Source organism: Mizuhopecten yessoensis, unplaced genomic scaffold (genome assembly GCF_002113885.1).
Source record: "Mizuhopecten yessoensis strain PY_sf001 unplaced genomic scaffold, ASM211388v2 scaffold716281, whole genome shotgun sequence".
Taxonomy (NCBI): Eukaryota; Metazoa; Mollusca; class Bivalvia; order Pectinida; family Pectinidae; genus Mizuhopecten; species Mizuhopecten yessoensis.
This window is the reverse complement of record NW_018480038.1, coordinates 51,630-66,406: the sequence shown is the minus strand read 5'-3', so window position 1 is coordinate 66,406 and position 14,777 is coordinate 51,630. Positions and strand designations below refer to the sequence as shown.

Here is a 14,777-nt window from a genome sequence, read left to right as displayed (position 1 = left end):
GAATTGGCTGATGCAGGTGACACGTAGGTCAAATAAAACGTGGATGACGTAGCGAAATCAGTTCGATGGCGTCATTTCCAAGGTCAACTGAAGACCAACCGGAAGTTCTCCCCTGTTGTTACCAGCCACGTCAATCAATAACACTACTCGGTAGGACTTCTCCGTCATGGCTGTTACCATCATGGTCGTTTGTAGAGATAATATCATTAATAAAGTCTAACTGACTAAAAGATTAGACTCAATTTTTCTAACCGAAACGTATTTGATGTAATTACCAAAGGGATTGGTCAAGAAACACCTCCCCTATAGCTACACAAAACATAAACGAAACCTATCACGATGAGGTACCCGATGTTAGTCTCAATAATCTAATAGATGAACATTACAATTATCGCCAAGTAGACGAGATTAAGACATGATTAGACTGGGAAGGAGTAGGAAAATGGTGAGCTAGAAAGTGCAAGGTATTTTTATTTTTTTTAATTCGGATAGTTGGTTTCTTCTTATATGTCTTGCAACACCTGAAGCCCAGGTTTTGTAAAGCCTCAAGATGAAAGCTCTGCAATGGCACCAAGCATGTGTCCAAACATGTGATCTCTCACCACCAGACAACCCACACTGAGGTACAAATGCTATGTCCCCACACCAAACATGTGACCTGCCCCCTGTACCACCATGTCAATATTACAATCCTTCTGATTCGCCGCACATACTCAACAGGAATCGTAATGTTTTATTTAATTCAATGCTAGAGGGTTGTTGTCTGGAACTGTGTTGTTTGGGAGTCGCCAGGTGACTTAGTCAATAAGTATGCTCAAACCTCACGTTATCCTCGTGATCTTGTCCCGTGTGATCTGTGTTAGATATACGCTTGAGACAGGAAGTCACAGACCGGAAGTATTGTTGGATAAAGCATTAGATAGGGGCTTAGCTATTAGAGCTAAATTCTTTCGCGCATTGTTGCATCAGATTGTACAATTTTCCTGTTCCAACTAATGCCTTCCCTTTCAAGTGAAGTCTTTGACTTATAAAAGTTGTAGTGCAAGCTCTCCAGTGAAGCCCAACAACGGCTTAACGGATACTGTTTATCTTTAAACACATCACACTCTTTCCATTTTGTTAAAATTGTTTTCTTTTCTGTTTGTGTGATATGCTCGTACTTTCGGTGACGTATACATCAGTGAAATGAGTTGTCATAGTAACTACGGAAAGTCAATACCTAAGTTTGAGAAGTGTTGATGACCAGATACCATCGCAGCCCTAATGATGATGTAGGCAGTGTTCTTGACTTCGAATTTATTGGATAACAAATCAGAGGCACTGTTAGAATAATGAGAAAATTGATGTCTATCTTAAAACATTATCTGTATGATAAGGACTTCATAGTGCTTGAGAGAACCCTAAGGAAAAGGTAAGAAAATCATTGAAGGACATTTCTTGCATATTTTGCTGTGACCATTTTATATGAAATAGGGTGTAAGGCGTACTAACGTACGGTCTGCGTTAAGCGATAACACTCGATAACGTTTACGTACATTTGTATGCGTGTTTCACACTGAGGGGGATTTTTCCTAGCTTTGTCAATCACGGGAATGCATCGTCACGTTGAAAAATGATGGTCTTACATTGGTCATTTGTTGTATATAACCAATTACGGCGGTAAGTGTTGTTTGATCATTGATGGGTGTATTGATAGTTGATGGATACGAGGGAAAAACCCTAAAACGACTGCCCCAACATCTTGAGATTTTAAACGTTACTCTTGTAAAAATACCCCCCCCCCCCCTTTGAACCAGCATTGTCCTTGCACCTGGTGATGTACTGATATATGTTTCCGCCGATGTCCGACCTGGAATATTCCCCGCTATCGCCGATGTCCGACCTGGAATATTCCCGCTATCACAGGCCCGCGTGTGGCCAACCGATATTTTATGACCGTGCCAGCATTGCTGGGGTGGAGTTGACACAAGCAATAAGAAAAACTTCAGTGATCTGTTCGAAAAAGAAACGTAAAAATACAAATTAAACACGTGCGAAATTAGAAGATCCGACGTTAAAGTCCGAGAGATTAATTTAGTAACAGACGTTGTACCCAGATGGCACGATTCATCAACACCCGCCAAGTGTCACGAGGGCGTTGCTGTCATGTGCACGTCAGTATTGCACGTGGAAAAAGAGGCACGTGTAGAAAGATGCGGTAGAAACTATGCGAGCCTGCAATGTTAAAATAGATTTTGCAGTCTATTTGCAGATACAGTACTAAAGTACAACAGTGTTCGCTGTGTCATTAACCAGCCTTTATCGCTGTACTAGCAAATAATACAATAGGCTTTAGTTTGATAATAAACTAAACGTCTTAGTTCCCAACCTACATGGACGAATGCAGGATGAATTTGTGAGTATATATAGATAATTTACTATTTGACAGCCGTCAGCCTTGTGCCAAACTTTTAACACGAATGATCCTCCCCCTTGGAGAAGCCAACATCGTGTTGTACCAATAACACACACTTGGCATACATCAGACTGTGGCCAAGTTCTCGGTAAGAATCGTTAGTAACTCCCGACTGACAACTCTTTCCTCCCGACTGACAACTCTTTCCTCCGGAGTGACCTCCAGAGTAACATCTCTCCCTCCAGACTTCCATTATTTTGTAATGATTCAAAATTAGGGTATTTCGCTTTGCTTGTTGATTCCAATCTTGGTGTTTTGCCCGGCTGTAAGTTATGAGGTGTATTTGGTAGTGTAAACAGGCGCTGCTGTATGCTGGTTCGGCTGATGTGGGTCACTGACTAGTGAGGTCATACAGCAACACATACACGCTAAATATACACCCTACACATATCTACTACATGTTTACTACTGGTTCTGGCACATTGAGTTTCTGACACTGGTTTTCGCAACGCCTTCTTCAACCAGCCAATGACAAAGAAACTCAGTTCAACTGACATGTGCACGTCACTTAGTTTTGTGACATATATGGGTAAAAGTATGAATCGAGCTACATTGGGGGCGGGGCTTTTGAAGCGGCGTCGCAGTACTTGCGGAAAACATCCTGTTTTTAGTGGCTAAATTGACCTACACATTCCAAAGCCGGTGAGGACGTAATCGGCGGGCGGCTATAAATTACTGTGTACGGATATGAGATGCCAATATTTGAATAGTTGTGAACCCAGATTGATCGTGGTGAGAACGAAAGCTAGTTTCTACTATTAACCAGCCACCACAGTGCGTTACTGTATGCTACACGTGTTGTGTGTGATATCAATATGAAGCCGACTGTTAGTAATTCTTACTCGGGACTTTGTTTATTGTTGGTAAGTTCTATTTCTTATCTCTATTTAAAATCAATTTGTGATTATATCTTTGCTATTGTCATGTCACTTTGCAATTCTATGTTTTCTTATACATACTGTCAATACCAGTATTGCTTCAATAGATATTTCCTAGTGTCGTTACATTATTCTGAAGACAGCGTATAGGGACGACCGTTAAATGATACAGGTACTGAATACAGATTAGAATGCCGTGACATTTATTTCATTCAATAGGAGGAATACATTTATTGTTAAATCTAGTTAATGTATATTTAAGTTCGGCGTTTAAAGAGATGATATGGTTAACGATGTGTTTGTGTAGGATCATCTTGTATACCGTCCCTGAGCCCTCGGTAACCCGCACCACATCACACTCTCTATATTTATACACTCTGTATTCAAAAATAATTATATGGGAATACCTGTGTATCGGTCACACGAAGACAGGTGAGAACTCCGCGCGTGATGCAATGCTACAGTGACTCTGCACATTCAATACATCAACAATAAAAGGCCACCACTCAACGGTTATTCATTAGCCGATTAGGCTCTTAGCTGTCATTAAAATCGCTACCAAACAGATAATGTTGATGGGCTGTTTTATCAGCGCTTGTGTAATAAACGTGTGATGTATTTGCCCTATACACCGAACAGGGTTCGCATTTCAACCGTATGCATTCACTTTTACTGAAGATAGTTCACCAATCAGATAAGCTATACTGTCGGTATTAGGGGCCCCTGTCCCTTATTGTTAGCTGTAGAGGTATTTTGTAAATTACATGACCTAGTTACGTCACATGAGGTACAGACACTGGCAGTGGTGTCATTGTGCTGTAACTAGACATCAACGTGTTACTATGCAGCTTCTCCACAAATGACCTTGACCGCATAGTTCTTTAAAATAACGGAAATTGCGATTTTGAAAATAGAATCTCATAAAACTATGTATTTCTGCTATAGATTTGTGCGACGTATTTGAGTTTTCTAGGTTATTAATGGCTATGAACATTAGACACGATATACTTAAATATTTCCTATTTTCTTTGGACAGACGGTCCTGTACCCGGTATATTCCTCTGCCATTGTTCTCAGTCTGCCTGGCCGTGGATCTATGGCATGGAAACACTTTACGCTGAAGTGTGGTCTCCACTGTCCGTACGGTTACGATACTGACGTAGAAGGGGGACCAATTTGTAAATGTCAGAACCCGTGCAGGGTAAGTACAACAAAATATCTTATATAGTGTTGTTCCTTTGGGGTGCTGTGAGAACTATTGGCAGACATTTCAAGACTTTATAAAGTTGTCAGAGAAAGGTTGTGGGCATTGTAATATTGTCTGAGGTAGGTTGTGGGCATCGTTATATTGTCTGAGATAGGTTGTGGGCATCGTTATATTGTCTGAGGTAGGTTGTGATCATTATTATATTGTCTGAGGTAGGTTGTGGGCAGTTTTATATTGTCCGAGGTAGGTTGAAGGCATCGTTATATTGTCTGAGGTAGGTTGTGGACATCGTTATATTGTCTGAGGTAGGTTGTGATCATTGTTATATTGTCTGAGGTAGGGTGTGGGCATTGTAATATTGTCCGAGGTAGGTTGTAGGCATCGTTATATTGTCTGAGGTAGGTTGTTGGCATCGTTATATTGTCTGAGGTAGGTAGTGACCATTGTTATATTGTCTGAGGTAGGGTGTGGCCATTGTGATATTGTCTGAGGTAGGGTGTGGGCATTGTATTATTGTCTGAGGTAGGTTGTGGGCATCGTTATATTGTCCGAGGTAGGTTGTAGGCATCGTTATATTGTCTGAGGTAGGTTGTTGACATCATTATATTGTCTGAGGTAGATTGTGGACATCGTTATATTGTCTGATTTAGATTGTGGGCATTGTTATATTGTCTGATTTAGATTGTGGGCATTGTTATATTGTCTGAGGTAGGTTGTTGGCATCGTTATATTGTCTGAGGTAGATTGTGGGCATCGTTATGTTGTCTGAGGTAGGTTGTGGGCATCGTTATGTTGTCTGAGGTAGGGTGTTGGCATTGTAATATTGTAAATTGTGGGCATTGTAATATTGTCTGAGATAGGTTGTGAGAATCGTTATATTGTCCGAGGTAGGTTTTGGGCATCGTTATATTGTCTGAGGTAGGTTGTGGACATCGTTATATTGTCTGAGGTAGATTGTTGGCATTGTAATAAAGTCTGAGATAGGTTGTGAGCATCGTTATATTGTCTGAAGTAGGTTGTGGGCATTGTAATATTGTCTGAGGTAGGTTGTCGGCATTGTGATATTGTCTGAGGTAGGTTGAGGGCACTGTAATATTGTCTGAGGTAGATTGTGGTCATTGTGATATTGTCTGAGATAGGTTGTGGACATTGTGATATTGTCTAAGGTAGGTTGTGGACATTGTGATATTGTCTGAGATAGGTTGTGGACATTGTGATATTGTCTAAGGTAGGTTGTGGACATTGTGATATTGTCTGAGGTAGGTTTTGGGCATCGTTATATTGTCTGAGGTAGATTCTGGGCATCGTTATATTGTCTGAGGTCGGTTGTGGACATCGTTATGTTGTCTGAGGTAGGTTGTGGGCATCGTTATATTGTCTGAGGTAGGTTTTGGGCATCGTTATATTGTCTGATGTAGGTTGTGGGCATCGTTATATTGTCTGAGGTAGATTCTGGGCATCGTTATATTGTCTGAGGTAGGTTGTGGACATTGTAATATTGTCCAAGGTAGGTTGTGGACATTGTGATATTGTCTGAGATAGGTTGTGGACATTGTAATATTGTCCGAGTTAGGTTGTGGACATCGTAATATTGTCCGAGGTAGGTTGTCGACATTGTTATATTGTCTGTGGTAGGTTGTGGACATCGTTATATTGTCTGAGGTAGGTTGTGGTCATCGTTATATTGTCTGAGGTAGGTTGTGGACATCGTTATATTGTCTGAGGTAGATTGTGGGCATCGTTATATTGTCTGAGGTAGGTTTTGGGCATCGTTATATTGTCTGAGATAGGTTGTGGGCATCGTTATATTGTCTGAGGTAGGTTGTGGACATTGTAATATTGTCCGAGGTAGGTTGTGGACATTGTAATATTGTCTGAGATAGGTTTTTGAGGAACGTTGTCAGTATTGTTATATTTTCTGAAGTAATGTTGTCGACAATTGTAATGCTGACCAGGGATAGGTTTGGACATTGAAGTATTGATGGCGTTAGGCTGAATGACTGGAACAGTCTGTGATAGACGTAACGCGTGGGCAACTGTCGCTTCTAAACGTTTCTCTTCTCACCAAAAGGCTAAGCTCAATAATCCGAGTTTCTTTAATTTCGCAGAAACCACGTTGTGACATGACGATTAAACTGGGATAAAAAGCCGTGATGATATTTTGTTCTGACACAATTTTGAAAAGATCTTTACTGAAACATATGAAACAGATGATTCTAAGTTTGGGCACAGATGTTCTTTTCACGTAAAATCTTTTGGTATTATCTAGATAACAGTCTCGGTCAAAGAGGATATGAATCTCATATGTCAAAAACGAAACTCTCGTGAAGTGCAGTTTGGTACTGAACGTATGATTTCGTCATTTCACTGTCCCGAGTACATCTTGTGTTTGAAACGAGAGATTCTGAACGAGCAACTTTGATAGATAAGATGTTAGAGATATTCTAGCAGGGGTTCTCAAACGGAAAATGATTCCCATGTCTTTGCTGCGCACTATGGAAAACCCAACAGCACACTCGATGAGTGGGTGGGAGATGAACAAAAATGGTTAACGGAGTTTCAAAGTGATCTCTAAAATAGTTTATCAATGGCGCTTTGTGATTGCTAGAACAACAGAATAGCTGCTAAAACCTGGCTACGGTGATGTAAACCAGACACTCGGCGGATAGCGTGTTGGTGAGAAAACATAACTCTCCTCAAGGCCGCGTGCACGGAAAGGCAAGCGGTTACGTTGTTGTTTACAATAGCGATAAGGTTCTAAAGCAGAATTGTCGAAAGAAAAGGCAGACTGAGGAAAGCTTCAATGAAGTAATGCGTTAGTCACTGTAACCAAAAATGTTCCAAAACAACCTGTGTTCAATCAAAAGGCAGGCCGATTGTGTATGTACCGCTTTAGACTTGATTTTGGAGTAGTGACTAGTACAAAGTGACAGCCAGTTATTTCGGGTGATACTTTCTATCAAAGTTTTCAAAGGTTTTTTTAATGGCAGACAGTGAAATTGAAGACACGTGTGTGTATTATATATAGATCAAGGGCCGCTTCGAAGTTTGTTTCGTGAACGTTACGTAGCCTATACGGTGTCGTTATAGCTAATGTGTATCCCCGGGATAGATTTAAAGGTACCTCTCATATATATTTCAGTCCTTAAGTTTATTAGTACCACGATTTAATGAACGATTGTCGCTTGTATCGTAAAGATGAGCCGCTGCACCTGCGCCGTGACCATTGCAGATCTGGTATGCACATAGTGGTTTTGTGTTTAGGCTTTCGGTTCTTTAACCCCCATAACCATTACGTGTATAGGGTGATTACACCTGATGTAACCTAGGTTTTCCTACTCGATAACACACACCTGTTTGGACATCCTCACCAGCCCAAGTCTACTCAAGTAATTGAAAAAGTAGTGTTTCGACGGTCGGTAGGTAAGGAGGTAGTACGTATACTAGAGCTGGACAATGGAAGGTATTCAGGACCCCCTCTCTCGTTTCACACCGTATGATTTTATAATGGTATAATTATTACCTGTATCTACCTTGTAATGGCCAAATTGATTGTCTTCTGTCACGAGAGCTCAGGTGTGCTGTACACGAGACAGGTATTTAGTGCTACCAAATGTTTATGGATATTTCACCTGTCGAGGAAGGTAGCATTCATGCAATACACATTGACTTGTCACAGACTTGTGGTGATGGACGGCAGTCATTATCATATCAGGCGCGGATCCAGGGTTTTGTGAATGGGGAGGGTTTAGAGGGCGATACCCCCCCCCCCTACACACACACACCCGTGACTTCGCAAAACGGAGGTGGGGTTCCCGCCCGACCCCTTACCAACCCCAACCTTGGATTCGACAATGTAAGAATAGATTGACGAATAGTTCTATAATTGATGGTATGTGTTATCTTGCGGGACATTAAACGATATGATATTATTGAGAGTGATTGTTTGATACCACTAAAGAGTTCCCCACATTCCCGGGGTTCGGGGATACATACACAGTATACCCCTGGGTCGGGGATACATACACAGTATACCCCTGGGTCGGGGATACATACACAGTATACCCCTGGGTCGGGGATACATACACAGTATACCCCTGGGTCGGGGATACATACACAGTATACCCCTGGGTCGGGGATACATACACAGTATACCCCTGGGTCGGGGATACATACACAGTATACCCCTGGGTCGGGGATACATACACAGTATACCCCTGGGTCGGGGATACATACACAGTATACCCCTGGGTCGGGGAAATGGACATAGCATTCTTCATGGTCGGGGAAGTGGACACAGCATACTTACATTACATCCGGGGACTAGGGATGTCAACACAGAATCCCTCTAGATTCGGGATACTGACACAGCCTAACCGAACTTTGCCCGTGGGTCTGGGACACAAATACTGGGGACCGGGATACGTTCACCAATGAAATGTTGTCTTTTTACAAAAACTGTATCGATCTAGATGACACTCACCAGGTGGTATGCAAGTGCACCGATTTGAACCCATTATGGTGCCCATTATGTGATATACATGTGTACTAATAATTTATTTATATAAGAACATAGCGGTTATGTGGAAGCCGGAATGTCAAAAACAGGAACCGTTGTGTATACCTGTATTGCGGCGTCGTATGTTTACCGTAAAACGGCTATATATGTCAAAACCCGTTCGTTATCGGGACCCGGCCTACTGTAAATAAGCTTGACACATCTTTAATCCTGTATTATTTCACTCCGTCCCTTATGTGCATACATTGTCATGTGTTGTTGACCTCGCCTTGTTGCGCGGAGGGTTTTTGACCTTTACTTTTTCAGGCGTTTTTACGTCTTAGTTTCTCCGTGTTTTGTAGAGATGCCTGTGTTGACTTTACTAATGGTCCGCCGTTTACTAAGTGCCAACTGTCTTGATCGACACTCCGTAACCGCCTGACCGCTGCATGCAATCTTTTCGCTCAATAATATTTATTACAAACCAATTTCCAACTGACACAGAGCCCTGTCAGGAGTTTTGTTCTGGGTGTTATAGGGCTCTCCTCGTAACCGATACGTGGTATTGGCTGACTGGAGCCGAGTGGCAAGACGGACATGTCTAAGACAAATCCAATCAGAGCGTGTGCTCGTTCGATCGCAGTTACAGTCCTGCCTTTTACTGCCGTGTCAGCATGGAATTGAATCTGTATTTGACAGGTGTCGGGGTTCACGTACATTTCTCTCTTTCAGAACGTCTTCTGCTTTGATGGAACTGTCTGTGTCATCAAGAAAGCAAAGAACTGCAGAGGAGGATTCTGTAGCCACAAGGCTGCTTGTAAAGGTAAGGAGAAGTACTGTCGACCCCTTCGTGGTACCTATGACGTCACACAGATGCCCGTCAGCTGCAGTGTAACAGCCAGACTGTTTACTATTAATTAATAGCCCGGAAGTTTGAGCATTTATTCTCCTCTCATAGAAACACATCACTTATGTAACATATACATGGCAGGTTACACCTCGTAAATGGTCCGTGAGGCTACCGGCACATTTGAGTAATGGGAGAGTCTTTACTGTTTACAATGCAAAAAATGTCAGATACATGTATGTGCAGAATGTGGGGAATTATGGTCGTGGAAGTCTATTTATAATAAATGTGTTCTCCTTACATATTCTATTAGATTCTATTACATTCCCAGGTGGGAACCCGTAAAGCAAGTTATATAAACAAATTCTAATATAATCGCAAATCTGCATTCTATTATTGTCAATGCATTCATAATTCTATATTTTTTTTACAGATGCAAAATCTACCACAAGCGATGTTTCTATCCCTATGGGGCACAACAGGGGACCTCCCGCTCTCACGAACGAGGCATTTGATATAGCCAACACTCTTCAGCAAGACTCCAGTACGACTATCAGCGGTACCAGCCCTGTTGACGTCACAGAAATATGCATAGATCAACCGCCACCGGAAGCATGGAAATGTGACCGGAAGGAGAAGAGGTACTATTTCAACAGTAACAAGGGGATGTGTCTGAGGTTCAGAGGATGCCAAACTGTAGGAAACAATTTCAGGCGTCGAAGAGACTGCAAGAGGACGTGTATTTCATCAAAATCCAAAAAAGGTAGCCTTTTATGCTTCGAGTTCCATAAGCAATTGATATTTCTATAACAGGCAAGTTTGTCAATAACCTCTTGTTAATACTTAAAAGAAATAGTTGTCGTCAGGTGAAGGGTCCCCGGGCTTTGTGTCCACGTTGTATCTAATTTGGTTGGCATTTTTCTGATATTTGAGATATTTTCCCATAAAATGTGAAAGAAATATATTTATCATAATTTCTTGACCCAGTTTCGAGGATCGAACGTCGGAGCTCTTAAAAAAGCAGGTAGCTTAACTAAAAAGGTAAAGACCTGTAACAGTGTTTGGGACAGTCTACCTTAATCTAAACTACATGTACATCGGGGCTACGCTCACTCACGCTCTCTGCACAGAACATTAGTGAGCTAGTACATACAATTATTTGGCAAACTATTGAATCATTGAACAAAACAGCTTAATCTACACAGAAATGTCCGACTGATTTTCACAGTCGTATAATAGCATTGACAATGATGTCCGACCGTGATTTAGTCAAGGTAACATGTCGCACCAATGTGAGAGGTGGAACCTGATCAACTGACTTGTCACTAAAACGGAGGCCTTAGATACAGGGGCGCTCCTTTTGTGTGAGATTATGTGCCATGTCATCCTCTAATTCTCGATAACAGGAGTTTGTGTTGTGGGGCTATTTTGTGGACAATTTCTGGCCACAACAAGCGTGACCGCCATGGCTGAAAGTGTGTGGCGCAGTCAGTCGTGTCCGCCCAATCACTGATCGTAATGTCCTGTTTATTATCATTGCCAGTTCGTGTTTATCTGTCTCTCAGATTCAATGCAGCAAATGTGCTCATGTGTAACCAACTTAAATGACACAGTAACAACATTAAAAAACCGCTTAATCACCTGGTATGAAAAGCACGCCAAACATCTCTGTTTTCTCTCACAATACGATGACTGGGCACATCCTACGCGACAATCAGCGCCAACATTTAATACACGAAAAACAAAAACATTGTAAGTATTTTAACATATATTCAAACGCGCCACAGGAAGCTCACAGCTTTCAATCGGCGTCATCGCTATATGAACTCTATGAATTGAAATCAACGTACGGTACGACACAAACATGTAATTCATTTTTTCGTCAATGGAATGTGTTTTCTTCGAGGAGAGGTAAAGTACATTATCCAGCACGCTGTCCTTGATTGGGCATAGCTGATCACCACCTGTCAGGGTAATAGAATTCCTGTTCGCAGGGGCACTGCGGTTCATCCACGGGCAGATATTAATTACCGTCTCCGCGTCGTAACGCCTCCGTATTACAGTATTATAAAATAGCTTTATATAGGTGCACAAGGTAATAACATGTCATATATAGCCAGGTATTGACGGGGATAGCATGCACAAGTCAACCATATACCACAGCTGTTTTGTCAATAACTTCATGGCTTGGTTTGTGGTACGGGATCGCGAAACTAATATAATATCATTCTGTCCGACTGGGGCACACAGTGTCAAAAATGTGACATAAGTGGCCTCGCTAATACGGGTACAACCCCCTTCCCATTAACCCCTCCCAATACTCACTACGTTAATACAATCAACAATACTACACTATGAAGAGTGGGGCAATTTATTGAACCCTCGTTAACGCAGTCTTATTTAGTCTTGCATTTGTTGGTAAATTGCATACGTTTTGGAAATTTTAATATTTCTTAATTTCCTTGATGTGGGCTCTTCTTTGCAATTTAGTTCCTATGCAATTATTAAAGCACAATGGAGAATCATAATGAATTAAACTAAAGGTATATTAGAGGCGTGCTTTTGTATTTAGATAAACCAATATGCATGCTATTATTGTAGAACGAATCATGTAAGATTACAGACAATAACAGCGTCAATCTCCTGTGTTTTGTAGGAAGCCTGGCCTACCTGAATCGCATGCCATCCAGAGAGACCAGTAACGAGACCAACATATGTCTCCTTGCCCTAGACGACCCCTCTCGATGCAGAGATAGGACCGTGATGAGGTGGCATTTCAGTCTCGAGAAGGGCACGTGCGTCAGGGTCAAGGCTTGCAAAACTTCTTTCGGTAACTACTTCCGGAAACGCAGACAGTGCAAGAGACAGTGCATGAGGAAAAACCGGAGTGTCATCAGGAGGCGAAAGAACAAAAAGAGGTCCAAGAGTCGGAGGAGAGGCATCCTCAGGAACGAGTTTAACGGCTAGGTAAGTGACTTAATGTGTTTTATCATCGGCCAGTGTTTGGACAGAAACTATTTTTATGCTTATTACATTCACACACAAGGATGCATTTGGCAGCGTTCAGTTGTTTGCATCTTCTGATGTTTTTGTAGTCCCGCCATAGGGATAAATTGATATAGACCTGGGGGCTGATGTTGATATTTTTGTTGTTACAGACTGCAAGTGGTTCCCCGCCGGAATACCTCTGTTCTCCAAGAAGTGGCACCGTCAGCTTACACGGTCCTGTGACCAGTACGGATGCCCGCGCATCAGGCTCGCTCCTGACCCAAACAGTTTCGCTCAGAAATACGTCACCGTTTGTGTCATCATGAAGCACGCGGGCAAAATATTCGAACTCCATCACAGATTTGGTCATTTTCATATTAAATTTTCTAGTAAATATCATTTCTGACCAATACTACTGACCTCGATCCGTAGTTTCCCCATACGAGGTCTTCATGTGGTGTCCCACGGTCCACAGAGTGGGCCACTAGATTACGTTTACAAATGCATACAAAAGACATGAATGTGGAGCAAATGTAGACAATGTGGTGTTACTCGTATGCACCTAACTGAGAGAGCATACGTCGCTATGCGACGAAACTTGCCTCAAAACATTCTGGAACGCACGCTACCGAGGAGTTCCGAACACTATCCTGTTTAGCTTTTAAAGCCAGACGAACGTCCTCACGACGTTATGTAACCGACACTGGATCCGAATGGATTCAAAGATACCAGGACAATTGGGCAATGAGAATTACGATGACCCTATCATCTCTATGTGACGATAACTTTTAAGTGTTGATCTGGACCAGTGCGAGGGTTCGTGGGGATGCAAGGGTTGCATGCTCGTAGGTGGATCCTAACATTCCATTCCGTACAAATTGATTCTGTAGTAAGCGGAACTATTAGAAATAGACTGCGTGGGTTTGGTGAGAAATCAACTCGCTGATGAGAATAGACTGGAATATTAGGGCTCAGCTACGATACAAAACTGTAACTGTTATCGGCTCGTGATCTTATTTTGTTGTTATTTATGGTTATTTTGAGATATTTATATTTATTGATTTTATTTTTATAAATCGCAAATAAAAACACAAAAAATATAACACACTGCTTTTGTTGTATTATTCAGGATGAGACCAGTATGTTACGACAAAATGTCGAGTTTAAGTTGTAGGTGTCACACATTTATTACACTGTGTTGAGGAAAACAAACGTTTCTCGGAACCTTACTAATCATTACAATCCAAACAGTGTGTAACTCCCTTTATTAAAACATAAACTGCCCGGGAAGAAATGTGCTTGCCCTATTCCACGACCTGTTATCGTAAGAGGCGACTAATGTCGGTGCCCTGTAGAATTCGCTTGTGTCTACTGATTAGGGGGAAATCCATACCCGACTTCCCCATTGCGGCACTCCTATTGGGTTTTTTGGCGCTGTCGACCATGGCTGCGAGGATGTTAAACCACGAACAAACACAAACTGTAGTCCAGATACACTTCCTTGTGACCATTGTGACGTTAGGACGAAGTAACAAGGGAGACAACTTTCTTCCAAATATAGATCTAAGAAATTCTCCAGACGTGTAAGTACTCTCATCCCCGATACTCTAAGGACTAGGGACATTTTCGCTGTGCAGAGAGCGTAACCCCTGGGGTATCGAGGATGAAGTACCACTGGTAGTGAACGACGTTTGGCGTTTTTTGTCATTAATTAAAGAGATCGATAGATAAAGCTACAAGTATATTGATGAAGTTGAGCCCACCGTTTCACCAATAGCTGCCGGAAGCATAGTTTCGCCCAAGACTACCTCTTACGAAGTAAAAACACCAACGGAGCTTGAGATTAATTCCAGCGATCTGTCAATTTTGCTTAAGTTAATTGGTGTGCCAAAAACGATATTATT

General features: G+C 41.9%; 1 protein-coding gene across 1 annotated transcript; it reads left to right on the top strand.

Moving 5' to 3' along the window:
• The first annotated feature begins 3,064 nt into the window (after positions 1–3,064).
• On the top strand, positions 3,065–13,982 carry LOC110442589 (tissue factor pathway inhibitor-like). The gene is made up of 6 exons (XM_021486271.1): positions 3,065–3,318; positions 4,370–4,534; positions 9,771–9,861; positions 10,319–10,648; positions 12,542–12,852; positions 13,044–13,982. The coding sequence occupies exons 1-5, from the start codon at positions 3,271–3,273 to the stop codon at positions 12,850–12,852; spliced, it is 945 nt and encodes a 314-aa protein (XP_021341946.1). The 5' UTR covers positions 3,065–3,270; the 3' UTR covers positions 13,044–13,982.
• The last annotated feature ends 795 nt before the right edge of the window (positions 13,983–14,777 follow it).

Excerpts from the sequence above, each read along its gene's own strand:
- LOC110442589 (XM_021486271.1), top strand. The coding sequence starts at position 3,271 with ATGAAGCCGACTGTTAGTAATTCTTACTCGGGACTTTGTTTATTGTTG. Across the intron at positions 9,862-10,318 it reads CCACAAGGCTGCTTGTAAAG|ATGCAAAATCTACCACAAGC; the intron begins GTAAGGAGAAGT and ends TTTTTTTTACAG. Across the intron at positions 10,649-12,541 it reads TTCATCAAAATCCAAAAAAG|GAAGCCTGGCCTACCTGAAT; the intron begins GTAGCCTTTTAT and ends TGTGTTTTGTAG.